Source organism: Microcaecilia unicolor, chromosome 1, assembly GCF_901765095.1.
Source record: "Microcaecilia unicolor chromosome 1, aMicUni1.1, whole genome shotgun sequence".
In the NCBI taxonomy this organism is placed as follows: Eukaryota; Metazoa; Chordata; class Amphibia; order Gymnophiona; family Siphonopidae; genus Microcaecilia; species Microcaecilia unicolor.
In genome coordinates, this window is record NC_044031.1 from 213,683,203 (window position 1) to 213,705,840 (window position 22,638).

The 22,638-nt window shown below is 45.2% G+C and overlaps 1 protein-coding gene across 1 annotated transcript in view; it reads left to right on the top strand.

Moving 5' to 3' along the window:
- Positions 1-22,638, top strand: part of AOAH (acyloxyacyl hydrolase) — a 213,672-nt gene that overhangs the window by 153,622 nt on the left and 37,412 nt on the right. The window contains exons 14-15 of the mRNA XM_030204112.1: positions 2,433-2,469; positions 6,050-6,124. Coding sequence (XP_030059972.1) covers positions 2,433-2,469; positions 6,050-6,124 — 112 coding nt within the window. The remainder of the gene's footprint in view (positions 1-2,432; positions 2,470-6,049; positions 6,125-22,638) is intronic.

Genomic DNA, 22,638 nt, shown 5'->3' on the forward strand with positions numbered 1-22,638 from the left:
TAAAAAAATAATAATAAAACAGGTGTGGGATACTTGAGATTTTGTTGTCTCATCCATCAAATGGCTATGCATAAAATTGTGTGTATTAGTAGACAAAAAAAACCCCAATGATGGTAAAATGTTTTAAAAACAATAAAATACATAAAAAGATTGCCTGATTCTATTACATACAAAAAGGAGTTTGCAATACACATGAAAATATTGCCAGACTCTAAATGCAGAAAGGAGTTTGCAGTACACACAAATATACTGCCAGACTCGACAAAGATTTGTTTCAGCGGTAAACGCCTGCCTTAGGAATCATAGAATCTAGCCAAGAAATGTGTCTGACTCATGTATAGGCAAATATTTTCAATAAATTGGCATGTGTTCAGCAAAAATGGGCAGAACAATCAGCAAGCGCCTCAAGAGTTAACAAACAATCATAGGATCAAGCAATCTTTTTATGTATTTTATTGATTACAAAAAATGTTGCCATCATTAATTTTTTTTGTTTGTTTACTAATAAACAATTTTATGCATGGTAACTCACCTCTGTAGTTGGCTGGAATATAATTGCCCCCCTCCTGTTCTTTAGAGTTGTATATATTCATAGGAGTTTTCCCTCCTTTCCTTTTTTTGCTATATATCTCATGGTATACACTGTGGAATAATCATGTTAATGAGAAATGATAGAACTTTAATGTCTGAGCTTCTGCTACTTAAAGATTGATTTTTGTGAAAGAGCTATTTTAACAAAACTGTTGTTCCATAACCTTAGGGCTCAGCACACACATGGAGCTCTGAATTCACCACATACTGGTTCTACCCAGGTTCTAACATACATAGAATTGCTCTTCCTGTAGGCCCCATCAACAAAGAGAGAGAGAGAGAGAGAGTGTGTGTGTGTATGTGTGTGTGTGCATGCGTGCGTGCACGCGCGCAAAGAAACTCTGATTTACAACTCTTCTTAATAGTTATATTTTTTATTTTGTATTTAGCTCACACCTTTACAATGGTAGGTCAAGGCAAATTGCATTCAAGTATAATAGGTATTTTCCTGTCCCCAGAAGACTTACAATCTAAGCGGTCCTTTTACAAAGGTGCACTAACGGATTTAGTGCACAGGTTAGTGCGTGCTAAATGCCACACAGCTCACTGTATTCCTATGGGCTGCATGACATTTAACACCCACTACTTCATTAGCACACCTTAGTAAAAGGACTCCTAAGTTTGTACCTGAGACAATGGAGAGTTAAGTGACTTGCCCCAGGCCACAAGGAGCGTTAATGTGATTTGAATCCTGGTATCTCTTGTTCACAGCCTGCTGCTCTAACCACTAGCTAAGTGCTTCTTAACCCAGTCCTTGTGCCACACCCAGCCAGTCAGGTTTTCAGGATATCTACAATGAATACACATGAGAGATTTTGCAGGTACTCCCTTGGTATGCAAATCTATCTCATGCATATTCATTGTGGATATTCTGTAAATCTGACTAGCTGGGCATGCCCCGAAGGCTTCGTTGAAAAGCACTGTTCTAGGCTAGTGTTTCCCCAAGTCCGGTCCTGGAGTACCCCTTGCCAGTCAGGTTTTCAGGATATCCACATTGAATATGCATGAAAGAGATTTGCATATAATGGAGGCAGTGTATGCAAATCAAGTTCATGCCTATTCATTGTGGATATCCTGAAAACCTGACTGGCAAGGGGTACTCCAGGACTGGACTTTGGAGACACTGCTCTAGGTTACCTACCATATCCTGTGCACTTTCAGGGTTGCATTTTAGGCAGCTGGCCCTTCTGATCGCTATGTAAGTCCAGCTTCAGTGTTTCTGGTACTTAATGAATTCAGACTTCCAGGGCATGAAAATCTTATTTGTTAAAAACAAATGGAACTGTGGTTTAACAGCTGAGACACAAATGGTTCAGGCATGGATAACATGGATATATTTTATTACTTGTGCTGTTAGTGAATGGAAGTTGTTTGTTTTTTTACATGAAATGTTATTGGGTGAACATATACTGTTGTGTGTCGGACAAAGAGATGAGCAATAAAAGCATCAGGACCACCAGACCAACACATTCTTTCATTACTGTAGTTTAAAATTGTAGCCAAGGTAATAGCTTTACTAGTGGAGTGGAGGAGTGGCCTAGTGGTTAGGGTGGTGGACTTTGGTCATGGGGAACTGAGTTCAATTCCCACTTCAGGCACAGGCAGCTCCCTGTGACTCTGGGCAAGTCACTTAACCCTCCATTGCCCCAGGTACAAATAAGTATCTGTATGTATAAGCCACATTGAGCCTGCCATGAGTGGGAAAGCACAGGGTACAAATGTAGCAAAAAAAAAAATACCTAGCTGCAGGTGGCCAAGGAATATAGGCCTCTCACATTTCTGGAAAATTATTTTCATCTGTTTACATGTTTTTTGTTTGTTTCTTATGTGTAATTATCCAGGTGGCTCCTCCAAGAATATAATGGGTTTTATAGAAAGGTATGCTATCTGTCTAATTAAGTATGTTTACTGAACACTGTAGGTTTGGGGCTCAACACAAGAATCTGTTTTGTAGAAGTGCATTTTAAATGCCTAGGCTAGAAATATCTGGTAATCAGCTGCCAGACACCTCCAAGCCATCAGTTTATACTAGTTTACACATCCTCCATCCCCCAGTTCTTAGAAGTTATATTTTTGATTTGATGTATTAACTTGATATACCATTAATCTATCAAAAGATATCAATCAGTTTACAATCAAAATAGATTACATATATAGTACAACAATTTAAAAAAACATATTCCCTATCATAAAACCCAGCAACCCTTACCCCCTGTGCCACAGCAGCAAAAGTTATAGTTCAAACAGAACACCTCTCCCTAACTGGTCTCATTTCCAAATGTCTAGATGAAAAAGCCATGCATACAAAATTGCTGATAGATAAGTCCCTTCTTAAGTCCACAGGGAAGAGTGTTCCACTACAGAGAACCCATGTAACTGGAAGAACCCCTCCAATAGAGGACAAGTGTACACAATAGAGAGAAGAAAGGGAGTGTAGGAGTAGCCTAGTGGTTAGTGCAGTGGACTTTGATCCTGGGGAACTGGGTTCGATTCCCACTGCAGCTTGTGACTGTGGGTGAGTCACTTAACCCTTCATTGCCCCAGGTACAAAATAAGTACCTGTATATATGTAAACCACTTTGAATGTAGTTGCAAAATACCACAGAAAGGCTATATATCAAGTCCCATTTCCCTTTCCCTTCCCCTTTGGGGGAACGAAAGGGTCTCAAAGAATTCACCTTAAATCTAGCAGCCAGCAGGATGATGGCTGATCCCTCTACAAAGCCCAATCAACCATATATACAACCTTGAACTGTTCTCTGAACACCAGCAACCACTGTAATTGCTGCAGTAATGGGGGTTATGTACTTCTGCCTTCTGCCTGGTACTACTGAGAAGAAGCCTTGCTCTGATATACTGAACCATCAGCTTCCAAAACTAACCTGTGGGCATCCCAGCAACAAAGAGTGGAAATAATCCAACCTACTCCTACCAGAGCCAAAACCAACATGCACAAGTTGTTACTCTATAAACACTTTGAGTTTACAGATCAATTGAAGTTGGTAAAAACATGACAGCCCAGCAGTTCTAATATGCATTAACATATCAAGGTGTGCACCCAAATTAACCAATGAATCCTGCCTCTTTAGCCACTGACCCTTAGAGAACAGTACATATAACAATAGATTCCCTGCTCTTGAAATCCACATCACAGCAGATTCATTTATATTCATGTAGAACATTTCCTCTGGAAACCATTCTACCACCATATTCAAACAGCTGTTCATATAGGCCATACAGGCTTCCTCCTCTTCATTAAAGTACACAAACAGCTGGATATCATTAGTATAGCATTAAAGATCTATGTCGAACTGAATAAGCATTCAGGCTTAAGGGTGCCAAATTAAAGTTAAATAGATACAGGGATACAAATTATCCCTGAGGCAGATTTCACCAGACAGGGTAGAATCCTGACAGTTGACCCTGCCAAGACAGACATTGGGACCAATGATCTATCATGCCAACACCTTTTCCTTATCACCAATCTTTAGCAGGCCAAGCCACCGTAAGATATCATACCCTAAATCTGCATGCCCTTGGACACTGTCCACCATCTCTAACAAAACCATCTCTCTGCTATGGCTGGTTCTGAACCCAGAATGTGCTAGGTGGAGAAATTAAACCTCTCAAGGAAATTAGTCAGCTAACTGAGAACCATTTTTTCCATCATTTCCTTCAATGCAGGAAGATTGTATATAGGACAATAAGCAGCCAAATCAGCTCCTCCTTCATGATCCTTCTTATACAGTGATCTAAAAACTGCTCTCTAACTCCCATGGCACACACACTCCCTCGGATTCTATAGAACACGTGGCAAGTTATGCACACTAAATCGGGCATGCGCCCAATTTATGCATGTGCCTTGAGTAATGAACCAATCAGTGATGATAATTGGCCAATAACCAATTATCAGCACTAATTGTCAATAACTGGAATTTACGCGCACATCTTTTTAGGCATATTCTAAAAATAGGGGCACGTAAATTCGAACATGTGTAGCTGAAAAGGGGCATGGCCGTGGGAGGAGTGTGGGTGTGTCATGGGCATTCCTCAAATTTATGCACGTTGTTATAGAATTTGGAGGAACGCGTCTATATTTAGGGACAGGTATTTATACCAGGTTTTCAGTGGCATAAGTGGCTGTGCCTAAATATAGACACATTCCCTGGCCCTATGCACTATTCTATTTTAGGCACGGTTTATAGAATAGTGCTAAGCACCTTTTTTGGACACATCTATATTTTAGACACCGTTTGCAGGATCTAGGGCCACCAAAAGACGGAGCCAGGCCCATAGCAGGGCCACTGATCCCTGCCCCACCCCACCACTCGGTCTGCTGTCGTCCCCCTGCCCCCTCCCCATTCGGCCAGCCTCCGCCTCCCTTTACCCTTCCTGTATCTTCTCTTCCCCCTCACTCAGTCTGTCATTCTCTCTACTCCTGTGTGCCAGGACCTGGGTTATCGTGTTAATTTAATCACCCAGGTCCTGACACACAGGAGCAGGAGAGAGACAGACCCTGGCACTGGGCCGGGCCTGGGGAATCTTGCCCCCCCCCCCCCCCACCCCACTCCAGCCCTTCCCTCTCAGCAGTCCTGGCAGAATCTAGCCCTTATTTATTTATCATTCTTCATATATCCACTACAAGCCCCAAAGCTATCAAAGCATAATACATTCAGGTACAATGGATACTTTCCTGTTCCTGGAAGGCTCACAGTTTAAGTTTGTATCTGAAGCAATGGAGCATAATGGGGCTCATTTTCAAGGCGCCTGGACTTACAAAGTTCCACAGGTTACTATGTAATTTTGTAAGTCTACGTGCTTGGAAAGTACGCCTCTAAGTGACTTGCCCAAGATCACAAGGAGCTGCAGTGGTTATTCAACCCAGCCCACAATTTATTTGATCCTCTGAAGAATCCAGCATCCATATTGATTCATAATTCAGCTGATAAGTGATATATTCAGATATGACTTCTTGGAATTTCTTCTTCGTATTATACTTAACTATTTGGCCTACCATATAATTATGTCAAATTATAATCTGTTGAATCGTAATAATCTATGACAGTTGGGTGATGGAGGCTCCCATCTTTAGTAAGCAGAAACCTGATTGTTCTTATAGGGCTTGTACGTACTCTATAGAAATGATAAGTAGTTGTAGTAGAAGTAGTAGGGATAATGATGGATTCTGTACACATGTACAGTTTAAAATGCAACCTGCATATAATATATGTGAACTGCTTTGGTTGTACCCATAGAAAAGCATTATATCAAATTCATGACCCTTTACATACCAGAGGAAGACAGTATATCAAATCCATGACCATATCAAAACCACATGAACAATGAGTCTTACTAAAAAAGACAGCAAGTGGTGGGAGATGGAGTAGTAACATCTGTCAGAAGTAGAGAAAGTGCAATTGTTTATTTAATTATCCATTTTTATTTTTATTTTTTTTAGTTTGGCTAGAAAGAAGAAATTGGATAAACCAGCTATAGTCATATATTCCATGGTTGGCAATGATGTCTGCAATGAGTAAGTTAACAAGGAAATGCTTCAGAATGAACGTAAAAGTTTGATTTATATCATACAAATAGCATGTGTACCTGAAGGCAGGTAATCGAGAAATAGATTAACACGCTGGACTTCAGTTTTTTCCCATTGTATAGGATTTAAAACTTAGGGGACTCCTTTTACTAAACTGTGTTAAGTGCTTAATGGGCAGTTTACCACGTGTTAGTGCTAACACACAACCGCAATTTAAGGGGGTTGTATGGTAAACTGCATGTTAAGTGCTTTTTGTGTTAGGGTCAAGGGCGTAGCTATGTGGGGCCACGGGGGCATGGGCCCCTGTAGATTTGGCCCTGCCCCCCCGCCAACCCCTTCGACACCCCCTCCCGCCGCCAACCCTCCCCCACCGCCCCCGCCAGGTACCTTTGCTGGCGGGGGTCCCCAACCCCCGCCAGCTGAAGTCCTCTTCTCCGGCGCGGCCATGTTGCTGATCTGCAAGGGCAGGCTTCTGTTTCTGTGAGTCGTGCAGGACGTCAGACTCACAGAAACAGAAGCCTGCCCTTGCAGATCAGCAACGCGGCCGCACTGGAGAAGAGGACTTCGGCTGGTGAGGGTTGGGGACCCCCGCCAGCAAAGGTACCCGATGGCGGGGGGGGGGGGGGAAGAGGGGGTCAAAAGGTTTGGCTCTGGGGGGGGTCAAAGGTGGTGGTGGCAGCGGGGAGGTAAAAAATGGCAGGGGGGGGGCTAAAATGTGCCCCCTCACCTCGGGCTCTGGACCCTCTCCCGCCGAAGTCTGGCTACGCCCCTGGTTAGGGGGCGTGTCATGGGTGAAGAATGGGCATGGAAGGTGTTTTGTGATTATTAGTGTGCTGCGAATAATGCTTGCTAATCGGCACTTCTGCATTTAGTATGGGGTCACTTACCACCTCCTATGGCTATTCCAACAGGCATGCAAGCAAAATCAAATCAGTTCTGGGTTTGACAATGCTAAAAACTGTTAGATTGTATACATGAGTCAAAAGAACTTAAATCGGAAAGACTGGCGGAAATAAGAGGAGGCAGACATAATAATGGTTTGTTATGAAGCGGTTTTTGGGAAAAGAAAGGTCTTTAGCCTCTTACGGAAGCTAAGTCTTTTATTATCTATTCTGATGGCCAAAGGTAGAGAGTTCCATGTTTTAACTCCAAGTACAGGGAATAGAGAGCTGAAGATCTTCTGATATCAGATTGCCTTATGAAACGGTGTCGCTAGCATCATTTGATCTCTTAGGGCCCTGTTTACTAAGCAGCGTTATAGGCACGTTAACGTTTTTAATGCGCGTTCAACATGTACCTGCCTACAATATTCCTACAGGCGCCTACGTGGTTAGCGCACGCACTAAGTGTAGGCACGCTAAAAACACGCACCTTAGTAAACAGGGCCCTTAGTCTGTTGGACTGGACCAGGTATAGTGAAGCAACTCTTGTTAGCAGTTCTGATTTAATTTGAAAAACTAAGCAGGCAGCTTTAAATCTTATTTTTCCTGATATGGGAAGCCAGTGTATTTGAGTAAGGTAAGATGATACATTAGAATATCTGTTCAATCTGAATATTAGTCTGGCGGCATAAATAAATGTGGTGCCATAGTGCAGTATGAATTCCTGAATGAGAGCAATTGTCCTAGTTGCGTGTATTCTTGAGTATATGGGTCACTGCTATAAATTTTGTAGTTCCTTTTTCACACTCCTATTATTATTTGTTTAACTGCTTTTCCCTGTCTGTCAGTTAAAGCAGTATATCAAGTTTTGAATAAAATAAAATAAAAATAGGAAGCATTAAGTACTTCCATTCTAGTTCAAGTACAGTTACCCTGCAGTATCTGCAAAGTTAATGTGCACCTGTAACGGCCAATGTGGTGAAGGAATGGCCTAGTGGTTAGGGTGGTGGACTTTGGTCCTGAGGAACTGAGTTTGATTCCCACTTCAGGCACAGGCAGCTCCTTGTGACTCTGGGCAAGTCACTTAACTCTTCATTGCCCCATGTAAGCCACATTGAGCCTGCCATGAGTGGGAAAAGTGCGGGGTACAAATGTAACAAAATAAATGTTGGGAGCACTGCCAGTGGTTGCCACATTAAATTTCCAGCTACCTTATGGTAAAGTCACACACTATTCTGCAATAGCTGCAGATTTTACTGTATCTTAGTAATACGACCCCTTCGTATGTCAGACTCTGTGTAAATTTAGAGTGGCTGTGAATTCAATGCAACTAAATCCAACATACAGGTTACATTGTACCATAACAAGATTGTTTAAACCTAAAATTTGACACACTGCTGTCTTCACTATGCAAGAAGACAGGATAATCCCTGCTGCATTCTTTCATAGACTTGCACAAAGCCCAAGAGATGGTGGATAAATGGGAAAAATATGTTGTAAGTTATAATGAGCCTGATGGTTAAGCTAGATCTAAGGCTTGTTTGATGCTGCAAAAGCTCCATTGATGCAAACAAAAAAATGATCTGCATCTTGAATTTGTCTAGGAAAGAAAGTTTTGAAATTTAGGATACTCAACATCTTCCTCATGTGACAAATGGGGGATATTTTATGCTTATTTTATGACGGAGAAATATGTCAGAGGCTGAGAACAGAAACTCTATAAAATATAGGGCAGATTAAGGTGCACAACACACAGTCTCCCAGATTGTTGCCCAAATTTGGGTGCAGATTCCAGATCTGCACATGAACTAATTAATCAATTAGGCATTAATCAATAATCAAGCATTTAACTGGCAGTAATTAGGAGTTACATGCAGATCTGCCCTGTGCCCTATCCTATAACATGCAACTGTAAAGGGGGTGTGACCACAGTAGGGGCATGTGCAGGTCAGAGGCATTCCCAAAATTTCCTCATTGTGTTATACAATAGCTGAATTTACATGCTTAACTGCCATTAGTTGGGTGTGAGCATTTACACCAAGTTTTGGCAAGCGTAAGTGCTCGTGCCCTAAGTTTGCAACACATTCTTGGCCATTCCCCTCCAATGAAAATGGCAGGGAATGGCCAAGAATGCGTTGCAAATAGATCCGAGAGCCACCCAAAAACCAACATGCCCAAATGTCATGAGAAAAGGTGTTGTCCTGGTCATGGCACTTGGTACAACAAGGGATATCTGTGCAGCCTGCACAATAAGTTCTGCTCTACAAAAAATATGCATGGTGAATCGCTGGGCAATGACATTCCTGAAACTCAGCCTGATGCACCAGCTGCGGGATGGGTTTAAACAGTGGGACACCCAGGGGACATCGCAAAAGGTGACCAAAATCTATAGACCAAGCCTCTTGAAAAGCTAGGTAGGAAGGAGAGGCCTGTTGTTTAGTTAATAGCCTATGAAACCATGAAATGGACACTTGTCCAACCGCATCCCCTTCAAGAAATTCATGTAATCTTGATGCAAATTGAAGAGTCATAGTATTAGGAGGCAAACTACGAAAATAGCTAGCCAACTGATGGCACCCAAAATAGTCCACCAAGGGAAAAAAAACTTATGTTGTAGTTCCGCAAATGAATCCCCAAGAACACGATACCCTGCGACCACCCTTGGAGACCAGCCTTCCACAGACAAAACCCACCTGAGGTTCGACCAGCCTTCCACAGACAAAACCCACCTGGGGTTCAGCTATTAAGGACGGGAATACTTGGGACAAACGATTGGCCAATATCTTAGCAAACAGCTTCGCTTCAAAATTTAATATCGAGATAGGAAGATAAGATTCTAAATATTCCATATCTTGACCCAGCTCCAACAAGATAATGATCTGTGCCAAACATAAAGAGTCTGGCAAAGAATCCCTGTCAATGAAAGTATTAAAAATGGATGTTAAAATGGATGCAATATAATCCATAAGGAGTTTATAAAATTCTCCACGATACCCATCAGGGCTGGGCGCTTTATGGAAAGGGCTTTGCTGGGTGACCCAATCCACCTCCTCCTCTGTAAGACGAGCATTCAGCTTGTCCAGGCCTCAGAGGAAATGCATAGGAGATCCAGACTGGACAGGTACACATCACTATCAATATGGTGATCCATAAAGCTGCAATAAACGGGCATAAAAAGATCAAAAAAGAACAGCAATGCCCTCTTCAGTATGAGCCGCCGCACCCTGTTCATCGCGCAGAGCCAAGACCTTTGCAGGCCCCCTAGACCGCTTCACTAAATTGGCCAGAAGGCGGCCACTTTTATTGCCATATTTGTATTAACTATATTTATTTATAATAAGTGTCTAACCGCTGGGCTGCTGAGCTTCTAAAAGCAATGTTTTGCACTGCAAAGTGTGAAGCTGCCTGAACAGTTTCCTCAGATGGGTGGCTCTCTGTTCCAAATGCAAAACTCTTGCTGACAGGCGTGTTTCTGATAACTAGAGTAGGTCAAATTTCTCCTCGCAAAACAGCTATTGCTGCGTCCCAAAACAAAATAGAATCATTCAAATGTTCCTGACTACTCTCTTCATATAATTTCCACTTTGTTACCAAATAATCCAAGAAATGGGCATCATGATATAATTTAACAGGAAATTGTCATTGTGAATGGTGCCCAGAACCCACAGAGAGCCGCAAGGTCACCACCACCCACACGTGATCCGAGGCCTCTGTGGGCCCAATAATGAAGGACTCTACCTCTGTAAAGAGGTCTTTAGTGACGAGAACATAATTGATCCTGGACATGGTGGAGTGTGCTCTGGAAAGATGGTTATAGTCCTGCTCAGTGGGTTGTAATGTACACCACACAAATGTGTTTTTAAACGCTTTTATTGTATCATTTATTATTTTTTACGCACTTTTTTATGTTTTTATTCTGATTCCTCTAAACATTTTACACATATCTTTTTATCATTAGAATTTTTTTATATACAATTGGTCTTTTACAAAGTGGATTTCTTTCACATCCCTAGGTGTTTTAATGTTTTTACTTTTATTTTCTGCCTTTACTCCAGCATTACTGTGTGAATGTCCCAATACCTTTTTTTTTTTTTTAACTTTTTATTTATGCATTTTCCATAACCTTGTACAACCAGGATAAGATCACAATTCCAACACTTGGTAGGCTAGTTATATAAGTAATACATATTGTTAGAGAAGTCCAGTGTTTGCTACTAAAGCTTCCCCACCTACCCCCCTCCCTCCCTCCCCTCCCTCCCCCCTCCTCACACCCCCCCTCGCCTATACAGTTCGTATGGTTTTATAAGTTCACGGAAAGAACCAAAACACATAGAGTCCACACTCACTGTTCATCAATGCATCATACATCCACTTATGATCTCCCATCCCCCATAATTCAACACTACTCATACACTTACTCACAGAAATATGCACACCACATGCCTTTGTGTCTTAACACTGCCCTTAAGCTTCATGTTAACGTCCCATTGTGATATTCCTAATGATAATTCAATTATCTCGCATAACTTGTACAATATAACCCATAACCAAGTTGTAACAAATGTATTTTCATTATTCTTATCTTATTGTAAGCCACACTGAGCCCGCAAAGAGGTGGGAAAATGTGGGATACAAATGCAAACAATAAATAAATAAATGTAGACCAAGTATCATATAGGTCCCATATTTTCTGATGTTGAGCTAAACGCCCTTTATTCAATGCTGTAAGCTTGGACATTAGCTTAATGTAGTCCTGTTTTTCCAATACTACTGCAATGTCCGGCAGCCGGGGTTTTTTCCAGGAGGCTGCCAATACCAGCTTTCCCGCCACAAACACCTACCTGTGTGGCAAATTGATGTATATGTTGCTTAACTGCCTGTGGCTTGAAATGTAGTAGACAATATTCCATTTTCATCTGATATTTAACAGTAGTCACTGAACATATAAAATCTACAATATGTTCCCAGTACCTGTGTGCATGTTCACACGACCACCATATGTGGCACATGTCGCCTTCATTTCCACATTCCCTTCAGCATTGGGCAGAGCCCGTTCCAAACATCTTAGCTAAACAGCTAGGGGTGTAGTACCAGCTATATAAAGTTTTATGCCCATTTTCTATTAATGCACTAGATACTGACACCCTAAGCAATGATTTAAAGGCTCTTGCCCAAATTGTAGGATCATAGGCATTCCCCATCGCCAGCTCCCATTTATGCGTGTAGTGTTCCACTGGAGAATGTCGGGACAGGAGGGCTCTATATATTCGGGAAATACCCCCTCTACCTCCTCCACCCGTCATTCCCTTTTCTGTGTCTCAGTAAGTTCCAATTCCTCTCTTGCTTTGCGTTTGATAAAATCTTGTACCTGATAATATTGGAATGCCTGCAATGGAGAAAGCCCATACACCCGGCTAAGCTCTGAATATGGGGGGAGTACACCCTCCTCGCACATTTGCCCCAGTTCACACAATCTCACTGGAATAATTAACGTACGTTAAGCTGGTTTGCAATTATTCCAGTGAGACACATTTTCTAGCTACAGTCTTTTACAAACGATTTTTGTCAGATCGTGCACACAGCCTTTTTAAAGGTAGAGTGACTTCGAATAAGTACACAAAGGGTTAAACTCACTGAGCCAGCAGGCCGGGACACTGGGAAGAGAAATCCTTAAAACAAACAAACAAAGGAGAACGCTCTCACTCAGCCCAGAGCCCCCCCCCCCCCCCCCCCCCCGGAGGCTGAGCAATGCCCAGCCCCCACTAAACAAACGAGCAGCTGACCCTGATTACAGAGCTACACACACACACTCAGCAGCAGCTAACCCAGAGGGAAGGAAAGAATACTCTAATACAACACAGATCCCTGACAGAACCTAGAGCACGTTCTGAGAGAAAACTATCAGGCTTTCCTGTTACCACCAAGTAAGTAACGCAAAAGCAGAGAAACTCTTCAGCTGCAGGCTAAAGTACTATCCCCTGACGTCAGCACAACCCCTGGCAGCCAATCAGAAGAGACGTCCCCCCTCCCCCTCAGCCAAATCGGCAGAATCATAGCATCACCCCCCCTTCAAGGGCCCCCCTACCCCGTCCACGAGGTTTAGGTTTGTGAGGGAAAAGGCGATGGAACCGTCTGACTAGGACTGGTGCGTGGACATGAGTGGCGTCCTCCCAGGAGTTGTCTGCCGGTCCATATCCCTTCCACGCAATGAGATACTGGAGATGTCCCCGGGGGAGGCTGAGATGGCTGGACTAGCAGGCAACGCGGGCAACACCCCTTTTCTCAGAATCACAGGCTTCAGCAAGGACACATGAAAGGTGTTATGTACCCGTAATGTAGGTGGTAACTTTAGCTTGCCTCACAATGGGATACGGGCCCACAAATCGAGGTGCAAAGCGGGAGGAGGGAATCTTCAGATGAAGATTACGCGTGGACAACCACACCAAGTCGCCAGGCTGGAAGCGCGGTTCCACTCTGCAAGACCGATCCGCTTGGCGTTTCATACGAGCGGAGGTCACTCGCAGCGCTTTCTGAACTGACGACCAAATTGCTTGGAGCGAGGTCACCACATCGGCCGCTGCCGGGACATCCGAGTTGGTTTTCAAGGGGGCTGGTATCCGTGGATGTCGTCCATATACGATGTAAAAGGGCGAAGCGCCCGTGGCCAAGCTCACTCGGTTGTTATGAGCGAATTCTGCCCAAGGCAGCAGCTGACTCCAGTCATTGTGGTGCTCATTGACATACATCCGCAGGAACTGCTTCAAGCATTGGTTCACTCGTTCTGTTTGGCCATTGGATTGTAGGTGATATCCCAACGAAAAGTTCAGCTTTATTCAAGGGCCCGATTCAGGGCTCTCCAGAACTTTGAGACAAACTGTACTCCTCGATCAGAGGTAATAGATTCTGGCAGACCATGGAGACGAAAAATAGCGCTGATGAAATACTGTGCCAGCTTCACCGCCGAAGGAAGGGTAGGCATGGGTATGAAGTGGGCCATTTTAGAAAACCGGTCCACCACTACCAAGACAACTGTGTGCCCTTCAGAGTTGGGCAGATCTGTAACAAAGTCCATGGCAATGTGGGTCCACGGTCTCTCAGGTACCGGTAAAGGCATCAGCAACCCCTGGGGTCTCCGACGGTCAGCTTTATGCTGGGTGCACTCAGGACACGCAGCCACGAACTCCTGCACATCCCAATCAAGTGAAGGCCACCAATACTGCTGGGAGATGCTTGGTTCCCAGGATCCCGGGATGTCCTGCCATTCGAGAGGCATGCCCCCATTGGAGTGTCTTTTCTCTCTCAGTCGGGGTGGCACAAAGGTCATACCTGCAGGTACTGCTAGCGTCATCGCGGGCACAATGACATCGGGTTTAATTACATACTGCAGGGGTTCTTCCTCCAGGTCAGCCTCCATGGACCTGAAGAGGGCATCTGCCTTGATGTTCTTCTCCGCTGGACGATAAGTCAGAATGAAATCAAAGCGGGAGAAGAATAGTGCCCACCGGGCCTGGCGAGGATTCAGCCTTCTCGCTTCTCGTAAATAAGTCAGGTTTTTATGGTCCGTGAACACTGTGAAGGGCTCCTGCGCCCCTTCCAGCAGATGATGCCATTCTTCCAGGGCCAATTTAATGGCTAATAGCTCCTGATCCCCGATGGCATAATTCTTCTCGGCAGGGGTATACTTTTTAGAGAAGAATGCACATGGGAGAAGTTTCCCACTGGGGTGGTCCTGGGACAGCACTGCTCCTACGCCAACCGATGATGCGTCCACTTCCACGAAAAATTTATTTGTCGGGTTGGGATGGCGCAACACTGGAGCTCCAACAAATGCCTGTTTCAGATTCTCAAAGGCCTGACACGCCTCAGGCGACCAGTTGCGAGCGTCAGCGTTCTTCTTAGTCAAGGCAGTAAGAGGGGCAGTCAGGGACGAGTAATTCCAAATAAACTGCCTATAGTAGTTTGCAAAACCTAAGAAGCGCTGTAGAGCCTTACGCCCCATAGGTTGCTGCCAGTGCAGGATGGCTGTCAGCTTACTGGGGTCCATACGCAACCCGTGGTTAGAAATGATGTACCCCAGGAAGAGCACTTCAGAGCGATGGAATTCACATATTTCACATAGAGGTGGTTCTCCCTCAACCGCTGCAATACGGTCTTCACGTGCTCCTGGTGCTCTTCCTCAGCCCTTGAAAAAATCAAAATGTCGTCCAAGTAGACCATCACAAACTTATACAGGAGATCCCTGAAGATGTCATTCATGAAGGCTTGGAAGACGGCTGGAGCATTAGCAAGTCCAAACGGCATTACCAGATATTCATAATGCCCGTCGCGGGTGTTAAACGCCGTCTTCCACTCATCCCCCTCCTTGATCCGCACAAGGTTGTAGGCCCCCCCTGAGATTGAGCTTGGAGAAGACCTGGGTCCCCTGGAGGCGGTCAAACATCTCAGAAATCAAGGGAAGGGGGTATTTGTCCTTCCACGTGATGGCATTGAGTCCCCTGTAGTCAATACAGGGGCGCAATCCCCCATCCTTCTTCTCCACAAAGAAGAATCCAGCCCCCGCTGGCGATTTAGAGGGCCGGATGAAGCCTCGAGCTAGGTTCTCTCGAATATACTGGGACATGGCTTCCATCTCTGGCCGGGATAGGGGGTATATGCGGCCACGGGGAGGTTCAGTGCCAGGTAGTAGCTCTATGGCACAGTCATAGGAGCGATGAGGAGGCAGAATCTCTGCTTGCTGTTTGGAAAAAACATCTCCAAAGGATCTGTAGGGCCCCGGTAACATAACATTGGCTCGATCCAAAGGAAGCGTCACTGGGGCTGGCGAGACCTTATCCAAACAGACCTTCTGGCAGCCCGGGCCGTCAATTCACCCTGGGCCCAATCAATGCAAGGGTTATGCAGGCGAAGCCAGGGTAATCCCAGGATTATGGCCTCAGTGGCCGACAGAAGGACGTAGAAGGAGATAACTTCTTTGTGTAAGACTCCTACCCGTATGGTCATAGGCACAGTCCTGGAGCGGAGAACTCACCGAACCAGTCCCCAAGCCACTGAGACAGTAATGGACTGAGATAACTCCGTCGTAGGAATTTGATGAACCCGCACCAGGTCCGCGCTGATAAAGTTGCCTCCCGCCCCTGAGTCAACTAGCGCCTCAAAACAAGGGGTATCCTTAATCGCCAGTAGAACTGGCACCAAAACCTGCATCCAAGGGGAGACGGACTTTGGCCCTGACCCGGTCTCCCTAGCCGGTATCAGGGCTGCTGGTTTCCCGACTTCTTTCTCTTCGGGCACTCACGGACAAAGTGCCCCTTCACTCCACAATGCAGGCACAGCCCCTTAGAGCATCTCCGCTGTCTCTCCTGGGCCGCCCGGTCAACCTGCATAGGTTCAGACCCGTCGGGCACACCCAGCGACGGGGAAGCAGGGCTCTTGTGCGAGCTCCTCGAGTTAGCCCCTGCAACCTGCTGACCAGCGCGACATTCACAGGCCCGCTCCCTGAACCGGATGTCCACCTGGGTGCAGAGACGGATGAGGTCGTTCAGATCTGAGGGCAGCTCCCGGCCTATGAATTCGTCCTTAATGTTGGCCGAGACCCCATGCCAGAATACCGCAGTCAGGCTTGGGTTATCCCAACCTAGCTCCGCGGCCAAGGTCCGAAACTGGATGGTGTACTCACCCAGAGAGAGTTGCCCCTGATGTAGGTTCAACAGCTGAGTCGCCGCCGAAGAGGGCTTCCCGGGTTCCTCAAAGATGAGCCGAAATTGTTTCAAGAACTCTGCCAAATTATCCAGGAGGGGATCCTTCTTCTCCCATAAGGGCTAGGCCCAGGCCAGAGTGGGGCCTGCCAGTAGAGAGATAATATAAGCCACCTTCGCCCGATCCGAAGGAAAATCCCGGGCCTGCAACTCGAAGACAATTTGGCATTGATTGAGGAACCCCCCGCAGGTCTTACTGTCGCCCTCGTACCTCAGGGACGTAGCCACCCGAATCCCTCGGCCGCATGTGTGGGAACCCGGCGGAGTAGAAGCTGGCGGGCCCTCCGCAGCCCCCGTGACAGTCAGTGTGTCTACCCGTTGAGACAGTGCGTTCACGACTCCCGATACCTGTTGTAGCTGAGCATGCAATTGCTGGAGCAGCTGCATGGGGGATGGTTCGGTCGAGCTCATGGCTTTTGCGTTCTGTAATCCGTTGGGTTGGTCGTGAGCCCTTGGGCCCTGGCCGAGGCCAGCAGGGTGCCGACCCAGGCCAAGGGGAGACCGACCCACCACCGCACACCCCAGCTACACAATACCCCCTAAGCTACCCCTCCCCACAGTCCCTCAGGAAGAAGGGAAATAGGCATACAGGCGGGCCTTGTGGCTGAACTAGAACCCACGCACACAGAGCCACTCGTGCGAGCCTCACGGCTGAACTGGAACCCAATCACACACAGGGAGGGGTGAAAGAAACCAGAGGGCCCCAAGATGCCAGACACGCGCTGAACACCAGCAATAGGGCAGAGGGGGAAACAAAGGACCAGAGCGGGCCACGCCCACCCAGGGGACTAGCGCAGGACGGGGAACTAACACAGCAAACCCCCCCCCCAACCAGGGTAGGAGCCCCAGGCAGAAGCCAGAGGAACCAGACACAAAAGGAAGGCAGAAAGCCTTTGCCTAAAACCCACTGTAGACAGAGGCACACAGAACACAAAGGGTAGAGAGAACGCTTCCCCTCCCGAGAGGGAGCGGGGCCCATCCAACAAACACACTGGCAGAGGCAGGAATACAATGCACACAGTACACAAAGGGTTAAACTCACTGAGCCAGCAGGCCGGGACACTGGGAAGAGAAATTCTTAAAACAAACAAACAAAGGAGAACGCTCTCACTCAGCCCAGAGCCCCCGGAGGCTGAGCAATGCCCAGCCCCCACTAAATAAACGAGCAGCTGACCCTGATTACAGAGCTACGCACACACACTCAGCAGCAGCTAACCCAGAGGGAAGGAAAAGAATACTCTAATACAACACAGATCCCTGACAGAACCTAGAGCACGTTCTGAGAGAAAACTATCAGGCTTTCCTGTTACCACCAAGTAAGTAACGCAAAAGCAGAGAAACTCTTCAGCTGCAGGCTAAAGTACTATCCCCTGACGTCAGCACAACCCCAGGCAGCCAATCAGAAGAGATGTCCCCCCTCCCCCTCAGCCAAACCGGCAGAATCATAACACGCTCTCATTACCTCTCGCCTTGACTACTGCAACTTGCTCCTCACCGGCCTCCCACTTAGCCATCTATCCCCCCTTCAATCCTTCCAGAACGCTGCCGCACGTCTTATATTACGCCAGAACCGATATACTCACATCACCCCTCTCCTCAAGTCACTTCACTGGCTTCCGATCAGATACCGCATTCAATTCAAGATTCTCCTCCTTACCTACAAATGCACCCGGTCTGCGGCTCCTCACTACCTCTCTACCCTCATCTCCCCCTATGTTCCCGCCCGTAACCTCCGCTCCCAGGACAAATCCCTCCTTTCAGTTCCCTTCTCCACCACTGCCAACTCGAGGCTCCGCTCATTCTGCCTTGCCTCGCCCTATGCCTGGAACAACCTTCCTCAACCCCTACGCCAAGCCCCCTCCCTACCCATCTTCAAATCTCTGCTTAAAACTCACCTCTTCAATGCTGCTTTCGGCACCTAACCTTTCGTGAAATATAGTATGCCCTATCAGACGGACTCTACACTTGTCTTTGACTGTACACTTCTCTAGATTGTACACCTGTCTTTTAGATTGTAAGCTGCTTGAGCAGGGACTGTCCTTCTATGTTTAAATTGTACAGCGCTGCGTAACCCTGGTAGCGCTTTAGAAATGTTAAGTAGTAGTAGTAGTAGTAAGTCATCTTGGATGATCAGTTGTGCTATCCGAGCTAAGCCTTTTTTTGTCCCTGGCTAGGTATGTTTGTTTTGGCTTTTATTGTTTGCTCAATGAGCCTAATATTTTAGATTTTGATGTTTTGCTTTATATGTGTTATTTGAGATCTTATTTATTGAAGATCTTTATTGATGTTTTTTATATGTTTTTGGAATATCTTATAATTGGCTTTTTTATGTAAATGTAGTTTTTTATGGTTTTGATATTTGGTTTTATATCCTGTATTTATTTCTTTAATAGCTGTTCTATATTAATACCCCTGATGCAGCCTTAATTGGCGAAACGTGGCCACGTCGGGTCTGTAAGAATAAGGGAACTGTTTAGCCCTCCAGTGTCTGCTTTCTGTTTTTCTTGCGTCACTGCTAGACACTCAGCGCCCATTTGCTATTCCATGGCATGGAATGGGCTGGTCATGGGCATTTCTAAAATCTATATGCGTTGTTATAGAATACATCCGATCCACACGTAATTTAGGTGTCGGCATTTACACAAAGTTTTACTTGGCATAACTGCCCAAGACTAAATTTAAATTTTAAAAAGACCTAACTTTATAAATGTGGGGATTATTCCATATGTGAAAGTAATCTAATTTCCCAAACATTCACTTTTACACAAATTATATGAATCTAATTCCCATATAACTGGCCATGTTGGCAGAGGTTTGGCTTGTTTGCAAAAATTGTTGCTGCTAAAAGGAAGTTAAGTACTATATTACTTATAAGTAAAAGTGAGATGATTCAGTACTTATTTAACTGTTAAGAGAGAATTTTATGGAATTTAAAAGATAAGACAAAAAAAACAAAAAAAGATTAAAAAAAGAAAAAAATGAAGAACATTGGGTTGATCAATGAGGAGGTATACGGCACCCTAAGGAGGAGGGACATTGTGCCCATAAGGGATTGCTGCTAAAGATTCTGATGATCCCCATCAAGACTAAATTTAGTCACGTGGATGGGTGCTTGCCTTATTCTATAAAACCCATTGAAATTTAGGCTTATTCTATAAAATATGCCTAGGCATATTTTGCTTCTGCGCCACTTTTTTAGGTGTGATATAGAGAATCTCCATTCTACATGAGTCGCAATCGGGTTTCCGCCCAGCCCACAGTACATAAACCGTCCTACTCACTCTAATATCCAAATTCAAACAAGAAATTTCATTTGGAGACAGAATCCTCCTTCTACAATTTGACTTATCCAGTGCATTTGATATGGTAAATCATAACATTCTAACCAAACTAGTGGATAAACTTGGAATTGGTGGAAATATTATTAATTGGATAGAAGGCTTCATCTTCTCAAGATCTTACCAAGTTAAATCATCATCAAACATCTCATCTTCCTGGATTCCAGATTGCGGTGCACCTCAAGGATCCCCTTTATCGCTGATACTGTTCAATCTTATGATGATCCCACTTGCCAAAGCTCTTTTCAGACATGGTCTCAACCCTTTCATTTACGCTGATGACGTCATCATATTCATTCCCTTCAAATCTAATCTTACTGAAATCTCCGACAAAATATCCACAGGCTTGAACATCTTGACCTCTTGGGCCAACGCCTTTAGGATGAAATTGAACAAAGAAAAAACACAAAGCCTAATCCTCTCATCTCAACACTCTGCGCCCCTCCCATCTATTCTTAAAACTTCAGACATCACAATCCCCATTTCTGACAATCTGAAAATTCTTGGAGTGATCCTAGACAGCCACCTTTCACTTGAAAATCACGCTATATCCACTATTAAAAAAATGTTCAATATGATGTGGATATTGAAACACGTAAAACCCTATCTTCCCCTGAAAATTTTCTGGAATTTAGTACAATCCATGGTAATTACCCATGTCGACTACTGTAATAGCCTTTTCCTTAGCTGCAGGGCCCATATCCTGAAAAAATTTCAGACTGCTCAGAATACAGCAACGAGACTCATTTTTGGCAAATCATGCTTTGAGTGCGTAACCTCTCTTCGTGCAAAACTTTACTGGCTCCCTATCAAAGAACGAATCAACTTCAAGGTCCACACATTAATCCACAAGATTATCCACGGTGAATCTCCGGACTATATGTTCAATCTGATTGACCTCCCTACCAGAAACATGTCTGAATCTTCGCGAAATTACCTAAACCTGCATTACCCCAACTGCAAAGGAATCAAGTATAAGACCTACTATGGATCTAACTTCTCCTTCCTGGGCAGCCAACTCTGGAATGCTCTCCCCAGATCTATCCGATCAATCTGTGACTACCTACCCTTCCAGAAAGCACTAAAAACCCATTTCTTCAAGCAAGCCTATCCAAACTATCCAGATTAATCTTATGAACCATCTACCTAACACATACCCCATAATAACGACATTGACCCAGACTACATCTCCCACCTTACTCCCCTTTCCATTGCCTATTTCTACCTACTCATCTCATCTATTATTATGGTATACTTAACTTTTACCCTCTCTAGCAATATTCTGTATTCCTTTTACTATGTAAGCCACATTGAGCCTTCCTTGAGTGGGAAAGTGCAGGATACAAATGTAATAAATAAATAAATATATATATATATGTGTAAAAATATGGTAATCCTTTTTTATTCTTTCACAATGGTTAACAATCGATAAATTGCAATTCCACCATTTAGTAGCAAATGTAGAAGTTTTTTTACAAGCACAGTTGCAATAGAGACTAGTGCTGGCATTTTTCACACAGTTAATCTTTCACATGGGAGAAGTCATTCTTCCTCTGGAAAGCTTCAACTAATATTAAATGATAGTTCTTTGACCCTGCAACATGGCTCAAAACAATAAATCAGTTAAATAAGTCATTGCAATTTGGACCTCATATTTGTTTAGGCCCCAAGTCAGGTAGTGTCAGCATAGTTCCAGCAAGCTTTACAATCTATTTAATATCAGCCTAATTCCTTGACAAAAATTCCATTAGCTCAATGCAGGGGCGTAGCTACGGCACCCAGGCCCACCCAGTTTCACCTCAGGCCCGCCCGCCCACCCAAGCACACACACACTGCAGCAGCCTAGCGACCACGGGTCCAGGGCAGAAGCGGCATCCGCTCTGGCTCAGCTGATGATGATCTCTCCAGACTCGCAGCGGCGAACTGGCGGCGGCGGCAGTAAAAGCATAAAGCAGCCAGGCTCCTCAACTCCATCCTTCGCTTCCCTGCCCTGCCCTCTCAGCGTCCCGCCTTCCTCTGATGTCATTTCCTTTCGGGCGGGCGGGACGCTGAGAGGGCAGAGCAGGGAAGCGAAGGACGGAGTGGAGGAGCCTGACTGCTTTATGCTTTTACTGCCGCCGCCCGCCAGTTCGCCGCTGCGAGTAGAGAAGGAAGGAAGCCATTTAGAAAATCTCTGTTTCTACTCCCCCGTGCAGCCGTCGCCGTTCACTCAAAACACAGCAAGCAACCCGAGCTGCTGCCTGCATCCACGTTGTCATTCTTGCTTGTTGGTAAGCAGAGGGAAGGATGGGACTGGGAGCGTTGGTGAGCAGAGGGAAGGATGGGTCTGGGAGGGGTGGTGAGTACAGAGTATGGGGAATGGGGGACTAATGAAGTGGGTGAAAGATGGGGGAGGAATTTAGGAGACTGGGTAAGGGAGAGACAGGGGGGAATAGGAGTGCTGGAGAGGGAATGAGAGGGAGATGGTCAAGGGGGAGAGAAGAGAAATTGCTGGACATGGAGGGGAGGGCAGGGGAGAGAGGAGATTT